Here is a 19809-nt window from a genome sequence, read left to right on the forward strand (position 1 = left end):
GAGTACATCGATTGAGTTTTCCTTGATGTCAGGTCACCAGCTAAGTTATTTAAAATACATGGTTATTTCCTTTCACCAAATGGCTTAAAGCTTGGGTTTAGCCTTTCAGAAAAATGTGACCTCTCGTACTCTTTCTTGAACCTTTACCGTATGCTGGCTCTAAAGCAGTAGGGGATACAGAAAACATCAGACCTGCTCCTGGTTCCTGGACCTCTTCAAGGAACGTACATTCTAAGTGGTGAGATAAGATTCCCATTCTGTTTACAGCATCCAGCAGGAAAATCCGCCATGACTGGTCAATTCCAAATGAGTGGTTCAGACCTGCAGGATTGTAAATAGATACGGTAGGAATTCTGTCATCTGTCGTGCTTTGGTTTGTTTCAAAAGGTTCATGGAACAGTTGAAATTTTCCACAGTTGCCGACGCTTTGACTTTTTTAGAATTTATTTTTTGATATGACGTTTTTATGAGCAGCCCAGTCATCTTTTTGCCTCATTCACACCCAAATGTGATTCTACCTTCATAAACCTGATTTTTTCTTTTCAGCATTGGATTTGTTTTCCTAATATGCACCAGTAAATAATTTAAACTAAATCCCCACTTTATGGAAGGTATGCTGAAGTGTTTCTTAAAGTTAGAGACTTAGCAAAAAGCTAAAAGGACTAGTAATTAAGGACTAGTCTAGGTGTTTGAAACAGGTCTGAGCTAAAGATCTTTCTTAAGGATTTCTTAAGTAAGGATTTAAGAATTTGCTTTCATGTGTGACCTCACCTTTGACCTCAGCTTTTGTGGGAGTTATATACAGGTTAGTAGAATATGCCTAGGACATTGTTAGGTACCAGGTAGTTTTCTGTAAACAAGTGCTTGGTAAATACAATAGCATTTGCCTGGAAATATATAATGCAGTCACACCTCACATATTCAAGAACAGCAGTATCTTTTCCCAACAATAAACATAGGCTTCTTTCCTTCCATTACATCTTTGGTTTGGATGGGACATCTGATAGAGATGAAGGTATTACTAAAAATGAATGAATGGCAGTTGGCATCCTTCACATGGGCAGTTTGCAAGAAGTTAGGCAGAGAAGAAATTGTTAAGCTAGAATTCTAACTCTTCACACAGATTTTTTTCCCCATCTGTGATGCCAAGAATACTAGTTCTAAAAGATGTTAAATAGATTTTTGGGGAGGTGGGGGTTGGAGAATTTCCATGGCCAAAGTTTGAAAGTCCTGGATCAAGCAGAGTTCAACAGGACTCTTCATTACAATTCTCCTCAGGACCTTTATTGTGTGTGAATCACAAGGGGGGCTGGGAGGAGGCACAGCATGGCCAGCACTCTCAATGACCACACACTTTGAAGGCCAGATTTGGACGTGAACCCCTGCTCTCCACTTCTGAGCTGTCTGTCTTTGGACAAGCCTCAGTTCCCTGGTCAGCAGTGGAGATTGTTGAGATGATTCAACGTGCCAGTGCTTATAAAACACTTAGCACAGAATGCGTGGCACATAATAAACACTTAACCATTAGCTACAGCTAATCCTTTTGAACCCCAGACTGACTGGCTCTGACAGCTTCATGTCGTAGGACATTACGGTGCAATAGTAAGAATTAGGAGGCAAAAGTTTTGGGGCTCTAGTTTGGCCACCAACTAGACTGGGTGATTTTAAGAGACTTTGCCACTGTGGTGTTCTGTGTCTTCACTTTTGAAATAAGGTCATCTGGATACCTGTAGTGTCCAGTCAAGCTCTAAGATTATATGTTCCTTTGGGCTCTACCTAAGCCAGAATTGGCAAGTTCATCTTAAGGGCAAGTGTATCATCTCTGTGAGACTATGTGGGAGAAAATGTTAACTATTATTTCTTTTACAGTGTGTGCTAGCTAGTAATAAAATAGTTTATTAAGTCACCTCTGGAAAAATAAGGTAAAGTTACAGCCAGTTGGGTGCTTTGTAATCACCATAAAAGTTAATATACATTTGAGTCTAAGTCAGGACTGGATGTGCCTTTATCCTAAAACTGAGACACCATCCAGGTGTTTGTTATCTAAGATGTGATTTAGAATGTCATAGCAGGCCACATGACTATTTAATTTTTATGTCCGAAGGATAATTTTCTGAAGCTTGGGTCTGGGAGTGGTATCCATAAATAGTTAGGTTTTCTACTTCCTGACTTTGCTATCAACCTAAGTTTCCACCGTAAGGTGAATTTAACACCTACTGCTTTGAGCTTTAATTATCTTGACCACTGTTTATCGGTTGCCCTAGTTTAAGACATTTAGAGGACATTCATCTAGTAGATAAGGCAGTGTATCTTTCAAGGAAGACCTCTAATTTCTAAATAACAGATTTCCACCCTGGCAGTTTGAAACATGACATTTGTTCGATGTAAGCTTTACCTCACAAGAAAAAACCAACAAGTAGATTTGTTCAGTTGCCATCCCACGGTTTTCTTTGCTGAGAAAGTGGGCAGGTTTGTGATATTGCTTACTAAAATCGAGATTAGTGCACTTGTGGTCTTCCAGGCACTGGATCAGCATTTTCTCTGTTCATTTTTATTACAAATACCATGTATGTTTGGGCCGAACCGTCTTGTCAGAATATTAGTTTTCACCATTCTCATGTACGTGAGGCCTAGATCACCATTGTTTTCCTCAATTTTCTGTCCTTAGAGGAGTGTATTTCCTCTTAGGGGTTTTGTATAAAGGAAATTGGTGTCCCCAGATCTCTGAGTGGAGTTTTTTTGGTCATGGAGCCCAGGGTTTGGGCAGAGGAAGTGGCAGCAACCGACACTGGAAATGCAGGTGAGGTCATATGGTATTCTTTCAAGGAAAAGGCATTTTTTCTTTCATCCTATAGGGGATAGGGAGCCACTAAAGGGTTTTTTGTCAGCAGGGGAGCAATGCGATCATATTTAAGAATAGTCCCTCAGCAGACAGTGGGTTCAAAGACAACGTCTTGAGCGGTGGCTAAGTACGGAGGCCTCTGTAATGGTCTGGACCTGGCATGATGAAGTTGCTGCAGCTCGAAGGCTAGAAGAGAAGGGATGGAGTTGGGAGACAAACGTGTTATCTTGCCTGCCTTCCAGACATGTGGGGACCCAGCACTCAGGCAGTGGGCCTTCTCCTCTGGGAGGAGCTGCTTCCTCTATGAAGGCAACTTAGAGCTCCGTTTCCATGGTCGAACCTCCGTTTTGTCCCGCAGTCAGTGTTCCTTCTCGTGTACCCAGTTGCTCTCTACAACTTCCCTTTGCTCTCCTGCACGCATGTCTTGCATCAGCCAAGGGGGGAGAGGTCTGAAAGACCAGCTTTGTTTTTCTTCCAGCTTGTACTCGGAGCCCTGTTAGCCAACAGTATTGGCGCTGCCTCGTAGAGATGGCTGGTCCCAAGTGAAACAAATGCATTAGGAAATCCTACCGTCAGGCTGCATCTCCGCACCCTGGGCTGTGCCTCTGCCCATTTCCTCCTGGTTCCTTTCATCCAGTGGCTCTGTCTCATCGAACGGGAGAGCGTTCAGTGTGTCCTGGGGTTTTCTGCTTCGTGAGGCACATCGCAGTTGGCTGGTGTAGAAGCAGTAGCCTTGAGTCACCCCCTCTCTTGGCTTTCTAGAGATGCACATCTTGCCCCCAGGGAATGTCAATGCAGAATTCCTTTTCCTCTCCCGGCATGTTAACTGCAGCAATCCTTTCCACAGACTGCGGAGGCTTCTCCGAAGGAATTATCATGTGTGTGAAGGTGGTTTTTGTTTAAAAGGAAAGATAGTGGAGGTGTTTCTTTGAGCATTATCTGCTACCGAGTGAAAAGGAGTCTGCTTAACTTGGACTCTATAGAAGGACAGATATTGGTAATTCCTCTTAGGTGCTTGCTGCCCCTGACATCAGAGCAGGAGTTAACTTTTAGTGTGAGGTCATCATTCTTTGCACCACACCGGATGCTGGAGGAACAAATATTTTTAGCTGCCTTTGAGCACATTAAACATCCCGTCAGCCACAGGACCACCCTGGAGCTCCGCAGAGCCTGAGGGCAAGCCAGCTTCTCTACATGCATCCTGACCCCAAGTTTTACAGTAATTCAGGTCTGAAAGCTTCTTCCTAAGGAGCTGGTTGTCCTGGAGAAGTGAGTTGCTTGTCAAGCCTCCCCGTGTGGTTGAACTGTGCGGTGGCCAGAATCCTCCGGGAGGCGTTTTTGGCCCATCTGCCTGTGAGTGTGACAGACGTGTCCATCTGACAACTGGGTCACCTAATGAATAGAAATTCAGTTTACAAGGAGGAATTAAATATCTTCGTGTGGCCGGTGCCACCTCAAACTTCTTTAACAGAGCCAGGAGGAAAAAGGCGTTCAATGCTAAGAAAAGGCAAACAGGTTTCTGCTTTTAAGACTCAAGGTCACTTAAGCCAGGTGCCATGCCATGTGTGTGGGAGGTTTGGGGCCAGTGATCTCCCAGGCTTCAGATGGAAAGATTTCAACTTTAGGGGTCTTGTGACATGTGTTATCTCTGAAGCCTGAGTCAAAGGCCAATTTGTTTTAGGTAATCTCAATGGGCAAATATTTATTGAGTCCCCATGCAGTCTTAGAGGCCCAGGGAGCACACACAGGGCATTGAGGCCCTGCCTTCTCCAAGTGTGCTCTGCTGAGGGGCAACAATTTAAAATAACACTGAGTGCTTCCCTGGTGGCGCAGTGGTTGAGAATCCGCCTGACAATGCAGGGGACACGGGTTCAGGCCCTGGTCCGGGAAGATCCCACATGCCGCGGAGCAACTAAACCTGTGAGCCGCAACTACTGAGCCTGTCCTCTAGAGCCCATGAGCCACAACTACTGAGCCTGCATGCCACAACTGCTGAAGCCCGCGTGCCTATAGCCCATGCTCCGCAGCAAGAGAAGCCACCGCAATGAGAAGCCCGCACGCCGCAACCAAGAGTAGCCCCCGCTCGCCGCAACTAGAGAAAGCCCGCGCGCAGCAACGAAGACCCAACACAGCCCAAAAAATTAAATAAATAAAAATTTAAAATGTATATATTAAAAAAATAAATAACACTGAGAGTTTGTCTTGAACTGTTCATAGGCTACAAAATGCAAAATAGTAGTTTGGAACGAGGGGACCTGGAAGGACTGAAGAAGTCAGAGCCTGTTTTGTAGACAGGAGTTGAGAGAAAGAGCGACAGGGTCCTGCAGATGAGGTTCACAGGACAAAGTTTAATACAAGCAGGACAACAAACGAAACAGCCCAAGCAGTGTTTACTGAGCATGTACTATACGCCAGATACATGATTGTGGGGAGTTGGGGTGGACTGAAGACGTAGGAGGTGCAGTCCTCGCGCTCAAAGGAGCTGACCGCATACTGTGACTCAGTGACGCTGATGGTGGGGCTGTGGAAACCAGGGCTCCTGATATGGTCGGTTCACAAGCTTGGGAAAACACCCGAGGCCTGGACTGGGGAGAGCCTTGGAGACCCGTGTCACGCAGAATGGCCTCAGAGGGCGGAGTTAAGCTCTGACTGTTCTAGTAGGAAACTCCAGCACACTCTTGGCACAGGGTGGTCACTCAGTGCCTGCAGGCCAGGCCACTGGGAAACCAGTCCCTGATTAAAGTCTCAGTTCTCAGAATGTGCCGATGTGGCGGCTCACCCAGAGTGGGCGCCCATACCTTCCCGTCAGTTGTCCCTGACGCCTGGAGAGCACGGACTCGGGTTGAGGACACTTCGGCCTCTCCAGCCAGCGGCCGAAACCTGAGGGAAGACGTGCTGTGATGGGGCGCGGCCAGCACCCTCCTAGGAAGGTTGCAGTCCCAGTGACAGCTGGAGCAGAAGGCTTTGAAGGGAATCTAATGAAAGCCTCTGTAGTGAGGGAAACATTTTTTGTCATTCCTATTAGGAAGCGACATTCCATTTGATTTTTAAAAATAGGACAATAATGAGTGTTGCCTTTTTCCAAACACAGATGTTGTTTAGAAGCTGACAGATTGCTGTATTTGTTTCTGGGCTCTCATGAGATACTGGTGGTAAAATATCAATTTACTGAAACCATTTAAGAAAAAAATTATACATCTACTCGGCCTCCAATTCATGCGACTTGATCTCTTGGTAGGATTAGGTTGAACTCTAATAGTAAAATTCTTACCGAAGAGCTAAGAAGCTGTGGAACTGGTCGACTTAGTGAATGATCCCTCTCCATATTCACTGTGTGATTTGCTGTTACCAAGTGCCAGGAATATAAAAAGAATGTGCTTGTGTGGGTTTATCTGCATTTGTCATTAAGGCTCTGCTAAGCCCGTGAGCCCCAGACGCGGCTCACGGTGGGCTGTCGCCCTGGTCCATGAGCCTCGCAGGCCCTGCTCCTCGAGAGGTATGGTGCTGGCATCTGCATGCGTCTGGGCTGTGGCAAGAAGCCCTGTGACAGGCTGCCCGCCACCACGAGCTCCTGGCTGCGGTGATGCCTCTCTGAGTGTAGCCGGGCCTGCAAACATCCAAGGGACCTTGACGGATCCTTGGGTAGTGATTTTGCCCAAGCACCCTAATACATCCCCAAGAAAGTCTTAAATGATTTGAATGTCTTGTAACTTTTCCAGTAAAGGGGCCTCACGGTGACTTTGTGACAACAGGAATGCCTGAGATGGTTCCAACTAGCACTGGGGGGCCCTGGAACTCAGACAGGTTTAGTGGGATGTAAGGAGATAAGCCCGTGATAGGCACTTCGGCCTCTGAGCTATCTTCACGTTACTGAGTTAGGTTCTGTAGGCTTCCCTCGGGGGCATTTGTCTGTGATCAGCCCTTGACGTAATATGAGTTGTCAGGGTGTCCTAAGGAGGGGTAGGGCCAGAAATGTGGGTTCCAAGGAACAGGGGAGAGGGACGGGTAGTCGCTGAGATGTAAACCTGCACAGTGAATTGAATAAGCTCATTTCCTAATTTCTCATCATCCTGAATCCCTTCTCTCTCCTTTCTCAGCGGGCAGAGCTGACATCTGATAAAGACATGTACCTTGACAACAGCTCCATTGAAGAAGCTTCCGGAGTGTATCCTATTGACGACGATGACTATGCTTCTGCGTCAGGCTCGGGTAAGGCAGGCTACGTCCACACTCACCTCTGTTCTCTGTGCTTGTGTGAGCGCGCGCACACACACGCGCACACACACACACACACTAGTGGAACTTACTTCGAGGAGACAGGCAGTATGCACGATGGTTAAGAGCATGCCCTGTGGAGTCACAGCATCTGGGTGTGAATTCTAGCTCCCCGCCACTTGAGCTGTGAGATCTTGGGAATGTATTTAACTTGGCTGAACCTCAGTTTCCTCATTTATAGAATGGAAGGTAATAATAGTCCCTCCCACGTAGGTTTGTCGTGAGGCTTAAGGGGCTGACACATCTGTAGCTCTTAGAGTATGCTGCTTGGCATGTAGTCAGTGTTCTGTCAACATTAGCTTTTAATTTTATTATTAAGGCTTTCAGAGCGATGTCATGGAAACCACCCTTAAAGAGATCCCTGAGACACTGGTTTCACACAGCTGCCAACCCTACCTTAAAGATTATAGGTGAGACCAAGAAGAGTTATACTTTCTTACTCCTAGTGTATTGCTCAAACGCAGGAGGGAGAACGTAGTAGCCAGGTAAAATGATTGTACAGTGATATCCTCAACTCCAGTGGTGTATCAGTTATCTATCACCACAGTAATGACTGGTAACAAACCACCCCGAAGTGTAGTGGCTGAAAACAACAGTCATTTTATTTAGCTCATTACTCTGCAGGGTGGCAATTTAGGCTGGCCTGACTGGGCTCCCTCACATGTCAATGGTCAGTTGCAGGTTGAGTTTGCAGCTTTGCTGATCTCTAGATTCTGTCATATCTCTGGGGCAATGGGGCAGACTTGGCTCTGGTCATGCGGTCTCTCAGCCTCCAGAAGGCCAGCCATTTGTCCACAGGGAGGAGGCAGAGATCCCAAGACAGCAAGCAGGAGTGAGCAAAATCTTTTGAAGCCAAGGCTTAAAACTGGCACAATTTCACTACCATATTTGATGGGTCAGAGCCAGTTATAAGGCCAGGCCGGAGTCCGCCTCTTTTTTTTTTTTTTTTTTTTTTTTTTTTTTTATTTTTAACATCTTTATTGGGGTATAATTGCTTTACAATGGTGTGTTAGTTTCTGCTTTATAACAAAGTGAATCAGCTATACATATACATATGTTCCCATATGTCTTCCCTCTTGCGTCTCCCTCCCTCCCACTCTCCCCATCCCACCCTTCCAGGCTGTCACAAAGCACCGAGCTAATATCCCTGTGCCTTGCGGCTGCTTCCCCCCAGCTATCTACCTTACTACGTTTGTTAGTGTGTATATGTCCATGACTCTCTCTCGCCCTGTCAAAACTCACCCCTCCCCCTCCCCATACCCTCAAGTCCGTTCTCCAGTAGGTCTGCGTCTTTATTCCTATCTTACCCCTAGGTTCTTCATGACATTTTTTTCCCTTAAATTCCATATATATGTGTTAGCATACGGTATTTGTCTTTTTCTTTCTGACTTACTTCACTCTGTATGACAGACTCTAGGTCTATCCATCTCATTACAAATAGCTCAATTTCATTTCTTTTTAAGGCTGAGTAATATTCCATTGTGTATATGTGCCACATCTTCTTTATCCATTCATCCGATGATGGGCGCTTAGGTTGTTTCCATGTCCTGGCTATTGTAAATAGAGCTGCAATGAACATTTTGGTACATGACTCTTTTTGAATTTTGGTTTTCTCAGGGTATATGCCCAGTAGTGGGATTGCTGGGTCATATGGTAATTCTATTTGTAGTTTCTTAAGGAACCTCCATACTGTTCTCCACAGTGGCTGAACCAATTCACATTCCCACCAGCAGTGCAAGAGTGTCCCCTTTTCTCCACACCCTCTCCAGCATTTATTGTTTCTAGATTTTTTGATGATGGCCATTCTGACTGGTGTGAGATGATATCTCATTGTAGTTTTGATTTGCATTTCTCTAATGATTAATGATGTTGAGCATTCTTTCATGTGTTTGTTGGCATTCTGTATATCTTCTTTGGAGAAATGTCTATTTAGGTCTTCTGCCCATTTTTGGATGGGGTTGTTTGTTTTTTTGTTATTGAGCTGCATGAGCTGCTTGTAAATTTTGGAGATTAATCCTTTGTCAGTTGCTTCATTTGCAAATGTTTTCTCCCATTCTGAGGGTTGTCTTTTGGTCTTGGTTATGGTTTCCTTTGCTGTGCAAAAGCTTTGAAGTTTCATTAGGTCCCATTTGTTTATTTTTGTTTTTATTTCCATTACTCTAGGAGGTGGGTCAGAAAGGATCTTGCTGTGATTTATGTCATAGAGTGTTCTTCCTATGTTTTCTTCTAAGAGTTTGATAGTTTCTGGCCTTACATTTAGGTCTTTAATCCATTTTGAGCTTATTTTTGTGTATGGTGTTAGGGAGTGATCTAATCTCATACTTTTACATGTACCTGTCCAGTTTTCCCAGCACCATTTATTGAAGAGGCTGTCCTTTCTCCACTGTACATTCCTGCCTCCTTTATCAAAGATAAGGTGTCCATATGTGCGTGGGTTTATCTCTGGGCTTTCTATCCTGTTCCACTGATCTATCTTTCTGTTTTTGTGCCAGTACCATACTGTCTTGATTACTATTGCTTTGTAATATAGTCTGAAGTCAGGGAGCCTTATTCCTCCAGCTCCTTTTTTCGTTCTCAAGATTGCTTTGGCTATTCGGGGTCTTTTGTGTTTCCATACAAATTGCGAAATTTTTTGTTCTAGTTCTGTGAAAAATGCCAGTGGTAGTTTGATAGGGATTGCATTGAATCTGTAGATTGCTTTGGGTAGTAGAGTCATTTTCACAATATTGATTCTTCCCATCCAAGAACATGGTATATCTCTCCATCTATTTGTATCATCTTTAATTTCTTTCATCAGTGTCTTATAATTTTCTGCATACAGGTCTTTCGTATCCTTAGGTAGGTTTATTCCTAGATATTTTATTCTTTTTGTTGCAATGGTAAATGGGAGTGTTTTCTTGATTTCACTTTCAGATTTTTCATCATTAGTATATAGGAATGCCAGAGATTTCTGTGCATTAATTTTGTATCCTGCTACTTTACCAAATTCCTTGATTAGCTCTAGTAGTTTTCTGGTAGCATCTTTAGGATTCTCTATGTATAGTATCATGTCATCTGCAAACAGTGACAGCTTTACTTCTTCTTTTCCGATTTGGATTCCTTTTATTTCCTTTTCTTCTCTGATTGCTGTGGCTAAAACTTCCAAAACTATGTTGAATAAGAGTGGTGAGAGTGGGCAACCTTGTCTTGTTCCTGATCTTAGTGGAAATGCTTTCAGTTTTTCACCATTGAGGATGATGTTTGCTGTGGGCTTGTCATATATGGCTTTTATTATGTTGAGGAAAGTTCCCTCTATGCCTACTTTCTGGAGGGTTTTTATCATAAATGGGTGTTGAATTTTGTCGAAAGCTTTCTCTGCATCTATTGAGATGATCATATGGTTTTTCTCCTTCAATTTGTTAATATGGTTTATCACATTGATAGATTTGCGTATATTGAAGAATCCTTGCATTCCTGGAATAAACCCCACTTGATCATGGTGTATGATCCTTTTAATGTGCTGTTGGATTCTGTTTGCTAGTATTTTGTTGAGGATTTTTGCATCTATGTTCATCAGTGATATTGGCCTGTAGTTTTCTTTCTTTGTGACATCCTTGTCTGGTTTTGGTATCAAGGTGATGGTGGCTTCGTAGAAGGAATTTGGGAGTGTTCCTCCCTCTGCTATATTTTGGAAGAGTTAGAGAAGGATAGGTGTTAGCTCTTCTCTAAACGTTTGATAGAATTCACCTGTGAAGCCATCTGGTCCTGGGCTTTTGTTTGTTGGAAGGTTTTTAATCACAGTTTCAATTTCAGTGCTTGTGATTGGTCTGTTCATATTTTCTATTTCTTCCTGATTCAGTCTTGGCAGGTTGTGCATTTCTAAGAATTTGTCCATTTCTTCCAGATTGTCCATTTTATTGGCATAGAGTTGCTTGTAGTAATCTCTCATGATTTTTTTTATTTCTGCAGTGTCAGTTGTTACTTCTCCTTTTTCATTTCTAATTCTATTGATTTGAGTCTTCTCCCTTTTTTTCTTGATGAGTCTGGCTAGTGGTTTATCTATTTTGTTTATCTTCTCAAAGAACCAGCTTTTAGTTTTATTGATCTTTGCTATTGTTTCCTTCATTTCTTTTTCATTTATTTCTGATCTGATTTTTATGATTTCTTTCCTTCTGCTAGCTTTGGGGTTTTTTTGTTCTTCTTTCTCTAATTGCTTGAGGTGCAAGGTTAGGTTGTTTATTCGAGATGTTTCCTGCTTCTTAAGGTGGGCTTGTATTGCTATAAACTTCCCCCTTAGAACTGCTTTTGCTGCATCCCATAGGTTTTGGGTCGTTGTGTCTCCATTGTCATTTGTTTCTAGGTATTTTTTGATTTCCCCTTTGATTTCTTCAGTGATCACTTCATTATTAAGTAGTGTATTGTTTAGCCTCCATGTGTTTGTATTTTTTACAGATCTTTTCCTGTAATTGATATCTAGTCTCATGGCGTTGTGGTCGGAAAAGATACTTGATACAATTTCAGTTTTCTTAAATTTACCAAGGCTTGATTTGTGACCCAAGATATGATCTATCCTGGAAAATGTTCCATGAGCACTTGAGAAAAATGTGTATTCTGTTGTTTTCGGATGGAGTGTCCTATAAATATCAATTAAGTCCATCTTGTTTAATGTATCATTTAAAGCTTGTGTTTCCTTATTTATTTTCATTTTGGATGATCTGTCCATGGGTGAAAGTGGGGTGTTAAAGTCCCCTACTATGAATGTGTTACTGTTGATCTCCCCTTTTATGGTTGTTAGTATTTGCCTTATGTATTGAGGTGCTCCTATGTTGGGTGCATAAATATTTACAATTGTTATATCTTCTTCTTGGATCGATCCCTTGATCATTATGTAGTGTCCTTCTTTGTCCCTTTTAATAGTCCTTATTTTAAAGTCTATTTTGTCTGATATGAGAATTGCTACTCCAGCTTTCTTTTGGTTTCCATTTGCATGGAATATCTTTTTCCATCCCCTTACTTTCAGTCTGTATGTGTCTCTAGTTCTGAAGTGGGTCTCTTGTAGACAGCATATATAAGGGTCTTGTTTTTGTATCCATTCAGCCAATCTGTGTCTTTTGGTGGGAGCATTTAGTCCATTTACATTTAAGGTAATTATCGATATATATGTTCCTATTTCCATTTTATATATTGTTTTGGGTTCGCTACTATAGGTCATTTCCTTCTCTTATGTTTCGTGTCTAGAGAAGTTCCTTTAGCATTTGTTGTAAAGCTGGTTTGGTGGTGCTGAACTCTCTCAGCTTTTGCTTGTCTGTAAAGGTTTTAATTTCTCCATCAAATGTGAATGAGATCCTTGCTGGGTAGAGTAGTCTTGGTTGCAGGCTATTCTCCTTCATCACTTTCAGTATGTCCTGCCACTCCCTTCTGGCTTGTAGGGTTTCTGCTGAGAGATCAGCTGTTAACCTTATGGGGATTCCCTTGTGTGTTATTTGTTGTTTTTCCCTTGCTGCTTTTAATATGCTTTCTTTGTATTTAATTTTTGACAGTTTGATTAATATGTGTCTTGGCGTGTTTCTCCTTGTATTTATCCTGTATGGGACCCTCTGTGCTTCCTGGACTTGATTAACTATTTCCTTTCCCATATTAGGGAAGTTTTCAACTATAATCTCTTCAAATATTTTCTCAGTCCCTTTCTTTCTTTCTTCTTCTTCTGGAACCCCTATAATTCGAATGTTGGTGCGTTTCATGTTGTCCCAGAGGTCTCTGAGACTGTCCTCAGTTCTTTTCATTCTTTTTTCTTTATTCTGCTCTGCAGTAGTTATTTCCACTACTTTATCTTCCAGGTCACTTATCCGTTCTTCTGCCTCAGTTATTCTGCTATTGATCCTATCTAGAGTGATTTTAATTTCATTTATTGCATTGTTCATCGTTGCTTGTTTCATCTTTAGTTCTTGTAGGTCCTTGTTAACTGTTTCTTGCATTTTGTCCATTCTACTTCCAAGATTTCGGATCATCCTTACTATCATTATTCTGAATTCTTTTTCAGGTAGATTGCCTATTTCCTCTTCATTTGTTAGGTCTGGTGGGTTTTTATCTTGCTCCTTCATCTGCTGTGTGTTTTTCTGTCTTCTCATTTTGCTTATCTTACTGTGTTTGGGGTCTCCTTTTTGCAGGCTGCACTTTCGTAGTTCCCGTTGTTTTTGATGTCTGTCTCCAGTGGCTAAGGTTGTTTCAGTGGGTTGTGTAGGCTTCCTGGTGGAGGGGACTAGTGCCTGTGTTGTGCTGGATGAGGCTGGATCTTGTCTCTCTAGTGGGCAGGTTCACGTCTGGTGGTGTGTTTTGGGGTGTCTGTGGCCTTATTATGATTTTAGGCAGCCTCTCTGCTAATGGGTGGGGTTGTGTTCCTGTTTTGCTAGTTGTTTGGCATAGGTTGTCCAGCACTGTGGCTTGCTGGTCGTTGAGTGAAGCTGGGTGCTGGTGTTAAGATGGAGGTCTCTGGGATATTTCCACCGTTTAATATTATGTGGAGCTGGGAGGTCTCTTGTTGACCAGTGTCCTGAAGTTGGCTCTCCTACCTCAGAGGCAGAGCCCTGACTCCTGGCTGGAGCACCAAGAGCCTTTCACCCACACAGCTCAGAATAAAAGGGAGAAAAAGTAGGGAGAATTAGTAGAAGTATGAGTAAAGAAAGAAGGAAAGGAGGAAAGGAAGGAGGGAAGAAAGAAGCAAAGAAGGAAAGAAAGGAGGGAGGGAGGGAGGGAGGGAGGAAGGAAGGAAGGAGGGAAAGAAGGAAAAAAGACAGAAAGAAAGATGATACAGTAAAAATAAAATAAAGTATAATATAGTTATTGAATTAAAAAATATTTAGAAAAAAAAAAAGGGACGGATAGAACCTTAGGACAAATGTTGGAAGCAAAGCTATACAGAGAAAATCTTACACAGAAGCATACACATACACCTTCACAAAAAGAGGTAAAGGGGGAAAAATCATAAATCCTGCTCCCTGAGACCACCTCCTCAATTTGGGGTGATTCGTTGTCTAAAGGAGGGAAGGAAGGAAGGAAAGAAAGAAAGAACGAAGGTAAAGTATAATAAAGTTATCACAATTAAACTTAATTATTAAGAAAAAGAATTTTTTAAAAAAAGTCATGGACGGATAGAGCCCTAGGACAAATGGTGGAAGCAAGAGTATACAGACAGGATCTCACACAGAAGCATACACGTACACATTCACAAAAAGAGGAAAAGGGAAAAAAAATCATAGATCTCGCTCCTAAATTCCACCTCTTCAATTTGGGATCATTCCTTGTCTATTCAGGTATTCCACAGATGCAGGGTATATCAAGTTGATTGTGGAGCTTTAATCCGCTGCTTCTGTGGCTGCTGGGAGAGATTTCCCTTTCTCTTCTTTGTTCTCACAGCTCACAGGAGCTCAGCTTTGGATTTGGCCCTGCCTCTGCGTGTAGGTCGCTGGAGGGCGTCTGTTTTTTCGCTCAGACAGGACGGGGTTAAAGGAGCCGCTGATTCGGGGCCTCCGGCTCACTCAGGCCGGGGGTTGGGGGATGGGGGTAGGAGGGGCACTACGTGCGGGGCGGGCCTGCAGCTGCAGAGGCAGCGTGACGTTGCGGCAGAGGCCGGCGTGATGTTGCACCAGCCTGAGACCCGCCGTGCGTACTCCCGGGGAAGTTGTCCCTGGATCCCGGGAACCTGGCAGTGGCGGGCTGCACAGGCTCCGCAGAAGAGGGGTGTGGAGAGTGACCTGTGCTCGCACACAGGCCCTTGGTGGCGGCAGCAGCAGCCTTAGCGTCTCCCGCCCGTCTCTGGGGTCCGCAGTTTTAGCCGCGGCTCGCGCCCGTCTCTGGGGTTTGCGCTTTCAGCCGCGGCTCGCGCCCGTCTCGGGGGCTCGCGCCCTCAGCCGCGGCTCGCGCCCGTCTCTGGGGTTCGCGCTTTTAGCCGCGGCTCGCGCCCTTCTCTGGAGATCCTTTAAGCAGCGCTCTTAAACCCCTCTCCTCGCGCACCAGGAAACAAAGAGGGAAGAAAAAGTCTCTTGCCTCTTCGGCAGGTGCAGGCTTTTCCCCGAACTCCCTCCCGGCTAGTCGTGGTGCACTAACCCCTTCAGGCTATGTTCAAGCCGCCAACCCCAGTCCTCTCCCTGAGCTCCGTCCAAAACCAAAACCCGAGCCTCAGCTCGCAGCCCCGCCCGCCCCGGCGGGTGAGCAGACAAGCCACTCGGGCTGGTGAGTGCCGGTCAGCACCGATCGTCTGTGCAGGAATCTCCCCGCTTTGCCCTCCGCACCCGTCGCTGTGCACTACTCCGCGGTCCCGAAACTCCCCCCTCCGCCTCCCGCAGTCTCCGCCCGCGGAGGGGCTTCCTAGTGTGTGGAAACTTTTCCTCCTTCACAGCTCCCTCCCACTGGTGCAGGTGCCGTCCTTATTCTTTTGTCTCTGTTTTTTCTTTTGCCCTACCCAGTTACGTGGGGAGTTTCTTGCCTTTTGGGAGGTCTGAGGTCTTCTGCCAGCCTTCAGTAGGAGTTCTGTAGGAGTTGTTCCACGTGTGGATGTATTTCTGGTGTATCCGTGGGGAGGAAGGCGATCTCCGCGTCTTACTCTTCCGCCATCTTCAAGGTCCCCGCCATCTCTTCTTCATTGAATTGCTTTTGCACCTTTCTATGCCCAGTTTTGTGATCCAGGTAATCCAGGGCCTCCAATCCAAAACCAGATTTTGACCTTCTGGTCTAGGAGAGTCTCCTGGAGAGGCGGGAGGTGGGTCGGCGGCGCAGAGCCACAGGCAGCGGCTGAGGCAGCGGCCCGGCGAGGAGCTGAGCCCAAGTGCCCGGGCGCGGGCGCAGAGGGCGGCGGCGCTAGCGCGGAGCTCCTCGCAGCGGGCCCTGCTGCCCCGGCAGCCGACTGAGCTGGAAAAGGGGCGGAGGCCGCCGGGTGTCACCTGCCCGCTCTCCCACCCCGCCGCGTGACGCCGCGGAGCGCCGCCCCCTGACCGCCTGCCGCCGCTGCCGCTGCCCCGGAGTCCGCCTCTTAATGAAAAGAACTGCAGGGCCACATTGCAGAGGATGTGGATACAAGGGGGAATAAAGGATTTGGCCAATTTTGCAGTCTACCATACCTGGGAAATGTTTCACCTGTGCCGGGATTGGCCCCCAGGTAGCAGAGAAAAAAGAGCTTGTGCGTATGTTAATGATCCAGTCAGGAACTCAAAGTCAGCAGCATGCTAGGCAAGTCTTATCCAGGATCTTCCTTGATCTGAGTTTTCATTTTATGTTCAACATTTGGTAAAAGTTACACTGAATGTCGATGTCTCACAATCAGATCGGCCTGGGCTTCAGAATGACCCAGAGGAAATTAAAATCAGTTGTGTCTTTGGGAGAGCTCTAGCTGCGTAAGAGTGAGTGTTTTAGGTTGGAAAACAGCAAGACTGAGAAAGACAAGAGGGGTGGTGGCTGACCTAGTAACGATGAGCTTACAATGCAGTCCTCATGTAAAAATAGCCCTCATGTAAAAATAGTTATTCTGGGGAAAGTGGTATATAACGCACACGCAGGAAAAGTGTGAAAAGTTGTTCTCCATAGTCCACAACTCTATTAATACTGTTCACTCATGGCGCCTCTTTTTTTTCATTAGCACCTCAAAAGTGCTTTGTAACTGTCTTCTTCAAAATGTCCCAGGAAATAATAAATATGGATACATTTTTGTCCCCATTTCACAGATCTTAGAATCTAAGAGTTGTTAGAGATTTGTGGAAGTTGTCCAAGTCATTTTGCTGACTTCTGCCAAGAGTGTCCCTAAGTTTAACATAAAGGACTCAGGTTCAGTCCTGCTCCTCTGGCAGCACCTCCCCTCCCCCACTCCCCCCCATCCAGGTGAAAGGGGATTGGAGTGGGTCATTTGAAATCCTGAACCACTCATCAGACGGATCGAGCTGAGGCTTAAATGTGGGCCCACATTGCTTCTGCCTTGGCTCCAGCCTTAGGCAGATCATTGCTACAAAGAAGGGTATCATTCTGGGGCTTCCCTGGTGGCACAGTGGTTAAGAATCCACCTGCCAATGCAGGGTACACAGGTTTGAGCCCTGGTCCGGTAAGATCCTACATACCGCAGAACAACTAAGCCTCTGCGCCACAACTACTGAGCCTGCACTCTAGAGCCCGTGAGCCACAGCTACTGAGCCCGTGTGCTTCAACTGCTGAAGCCCGTGTGCCTAGAGCCTGTGCTCCACAGCAAGAGAAGCCATCGCAATGAGCAAGCCCTCATACCGCAATGAAGAGTAGCCCCCGCTCACCGCAACTAGAGAAAGCCCGCGTGCAGCAACGAAAACCCAACGCAGCCAAAAATAAAATAAATTTTAAAAATAAATAAATTAATTTTTTTTTTAAAAAAAGAAGTGTATCGTTCTGGATTTTGGAAACCTCCTTGCATTGCACTGGGGATGTTGATTTTCAGCTTAAAGGTAATAGAAGCTGTAACTAAAATTTGTAAAGCCCTTACTGCGTGTCAGGCACTATTCCTAGTCTTCTAATATCTCTGTAAAGAGAGATTGTATTATCTCCGTTTTTCACATGAAAAAGCCTGAGGCTCAGGGAGATTGAATAACTTGCCTCAGATCACACTGTTGGAAAGAAATGGAGCTGGGATAGGGGCCAGGGAGTTGGGCTTGAGAGTGTGTTCTCTTTCACTCCTTTGCTATACTGCCTCCTTGTGTCTTAAAACTCTACTCCAGAATGAGGAGACCCTGCCTAGCTGATGCCCAGTCCCAGCTGGAGACTGGGATCCCCCAGGTTTTGGCCAGAGGGTTTCGTTCCCTCTGTCCTCACTCCCATCATGCTATCCAGTGGAAGAGCAAAGAGACTGGAGGAAAATGGCCAGAGGCCTAGAGGGTGCTTCCCAGCTGAGAAGATGGTACCAGACTATATATGTGCACTCAGGGGTGGACATTGGCAGACGTGAAAACTTCAACCATTCACTTAAATGTTTCATGGGCATTCACCGTGGACCAGACTCTAGGCCATGTTCTTGGGATACAGATGAAAAACTAGGTTCTTGTCCTCAAGGAACCAAGAGTCTGATGAGAAAAATGTAGACATGAGAAAAAGATAATTGTTATACCATGTCATGGGTATATAACATAAGAAGGTGCTATACAACAAAAATGTAAGAGTGAAGTGCAGAGTTCTGGTTAAAGGTGGCAGATTGAACACACATACCTTTCAATACGCAACTAAACCAACAATAAAGGAATTGGGCCTAAACTCACAAGGACAAACAAAACAGTACAGGAGACAAAGGCCATAATGTTTTGAAAGCTGGGAAGCAGATGGGCTAGTAGTAACAGACTTGGCAGACGTGAGAAAGCTGAGTTAGCCAGTAGTGGGGGTGGGGAGAGCCAAGAGGCAACCACTTTACACAGTAGAATCCCCGTAGGGCCCCGGAGTTCATGACACTAGATGGAGCGTGAAAATGGTACTAAACTCGGGATGATTGTTCAAGATGCAGGTAGAGTCCCTAATTCCTTCCCACCATAATGCAGCAAAGGGACTGATGCTCCCAACCTCAGGAGAAAACTGGAGGTATATCATCTGGGGAAGATAAAACAGAGGGTCTTTGGACTGGGAGTGTACCAGGCACAGATGGGACAAGGGACACCACACTGAAAACAGGAAATACAAGTTCTTAGATTAAGAGTTATTCAATGCGGAGATATTCCCAGTTGTCTTCTCCCAGTCAGTTCCTGGAACACTGATGGGCTGGCCTTTACCCTCTCCAGGAAATTGGACCAACTCAAAGGAAACAACTACAAGACACTGGCATTGGCAATTTCTCCAACAAAACACACAAGTCTATCTAACTGATGATGCTAACATTTGACAGCGCTCTCCTGTGTGCTCAGAACTTCTAGTCAGCTTCTCAGCCTTTCCTTCTTAAATACGAGAAGACAACCAAGGCTCCCCAGACATTTACAGGAGAACTTGTAACTTCTGAAAGATGGAGACCTTCCCACACCCCCAAATTGGAAGAGAACAGAAACTCACAGTGAGAAGAGAACTTACAGAAAAACTTATTACGGTTGGAGAGATAAGGCCCTTTAACGTTGAAACAAGAAGAGGATACTCTGAAAAAGGAACATTCTGAGAGTGCAAGAGTCCTTGGAGGGTGGAACAGTCATCTAAGAGATAAAAAACTCATTAGGAGATGAGATGATATGCAGATATTTATTCAATTCTTTCCACAACTATTTAATAATGACCCATAATATGGGGGAACAGACACCATTCTAGGTGCTAGGAACACTTCAGTAAATACAATCTAATGATGATTTCTCTGGTGGTGGAATAATTTTATTTATTCCTTCCTGTATTTCTGTTTCCCAATATCATCTATGAAAAATGTATTTTTTAAAAACATGTATTCTTTTTATAAGTAGAAGAAAATGTTATTTTTTAAAAAAGAAGAGACTTAGTGAACAGTGGAAACATAGAGAAAGAAACAGTTCCACGATGGATGGAAAGGGGATGACACTGATTCTGGGCGTAAAAGTGTAAGCAGGAGTTTCCCAGGTGGAAACGAGCTTTGGGCTCTGGGCTAGGATGTCTCAGGCAAAGCGGGCTGAAAGGGGGTCCCCAGATTTCTGGTTTGGGCAGGAGGGTCAATCTTTTTAATAAAGATAATAAATGCAGTGGAAGAGCCCCTGAGGTGGGTGACTCACCTGTCT

The 19809-nt window shown here is 44.8% G+C and overlaps 1 protein-coding gene across 1 annotated transcript in view; it reads left to right on the plus strand.

The window, feature by feature from the left end:
- Positions 1-19809, plus strand: part of SDC2 (syndecan 2) — a 130519-nt gene that overhangs the window by 99391 nt on the left and 11319 nt on the right. Inside the window, exon 2 of the mRNA XM_032610316.1 lies at positions 6940-7051. Coding sequence (XP_032466207.1) covers positions 6940-7051 — 112 coding nt within the window. The remainder of the gene's footprint in view (positions 1-6939; positions 7052-19809) is intronic.

Source organism: Phocoena sinus, chromosome 17, assembly GCF_008692025.1.
Source record: "Phocoena sinus isolate mPhoSin1 chromosome 17, mPhoSin1.pri, whole genome shotgun sequence".
Classification (NCBI taxonomy): domain Eukaryota; kingdom Metazoa; phylum Chordata; class Mammalia; order Artiodactyla; family Phocoenidae; genus Phocoena; species Phocoena sinus.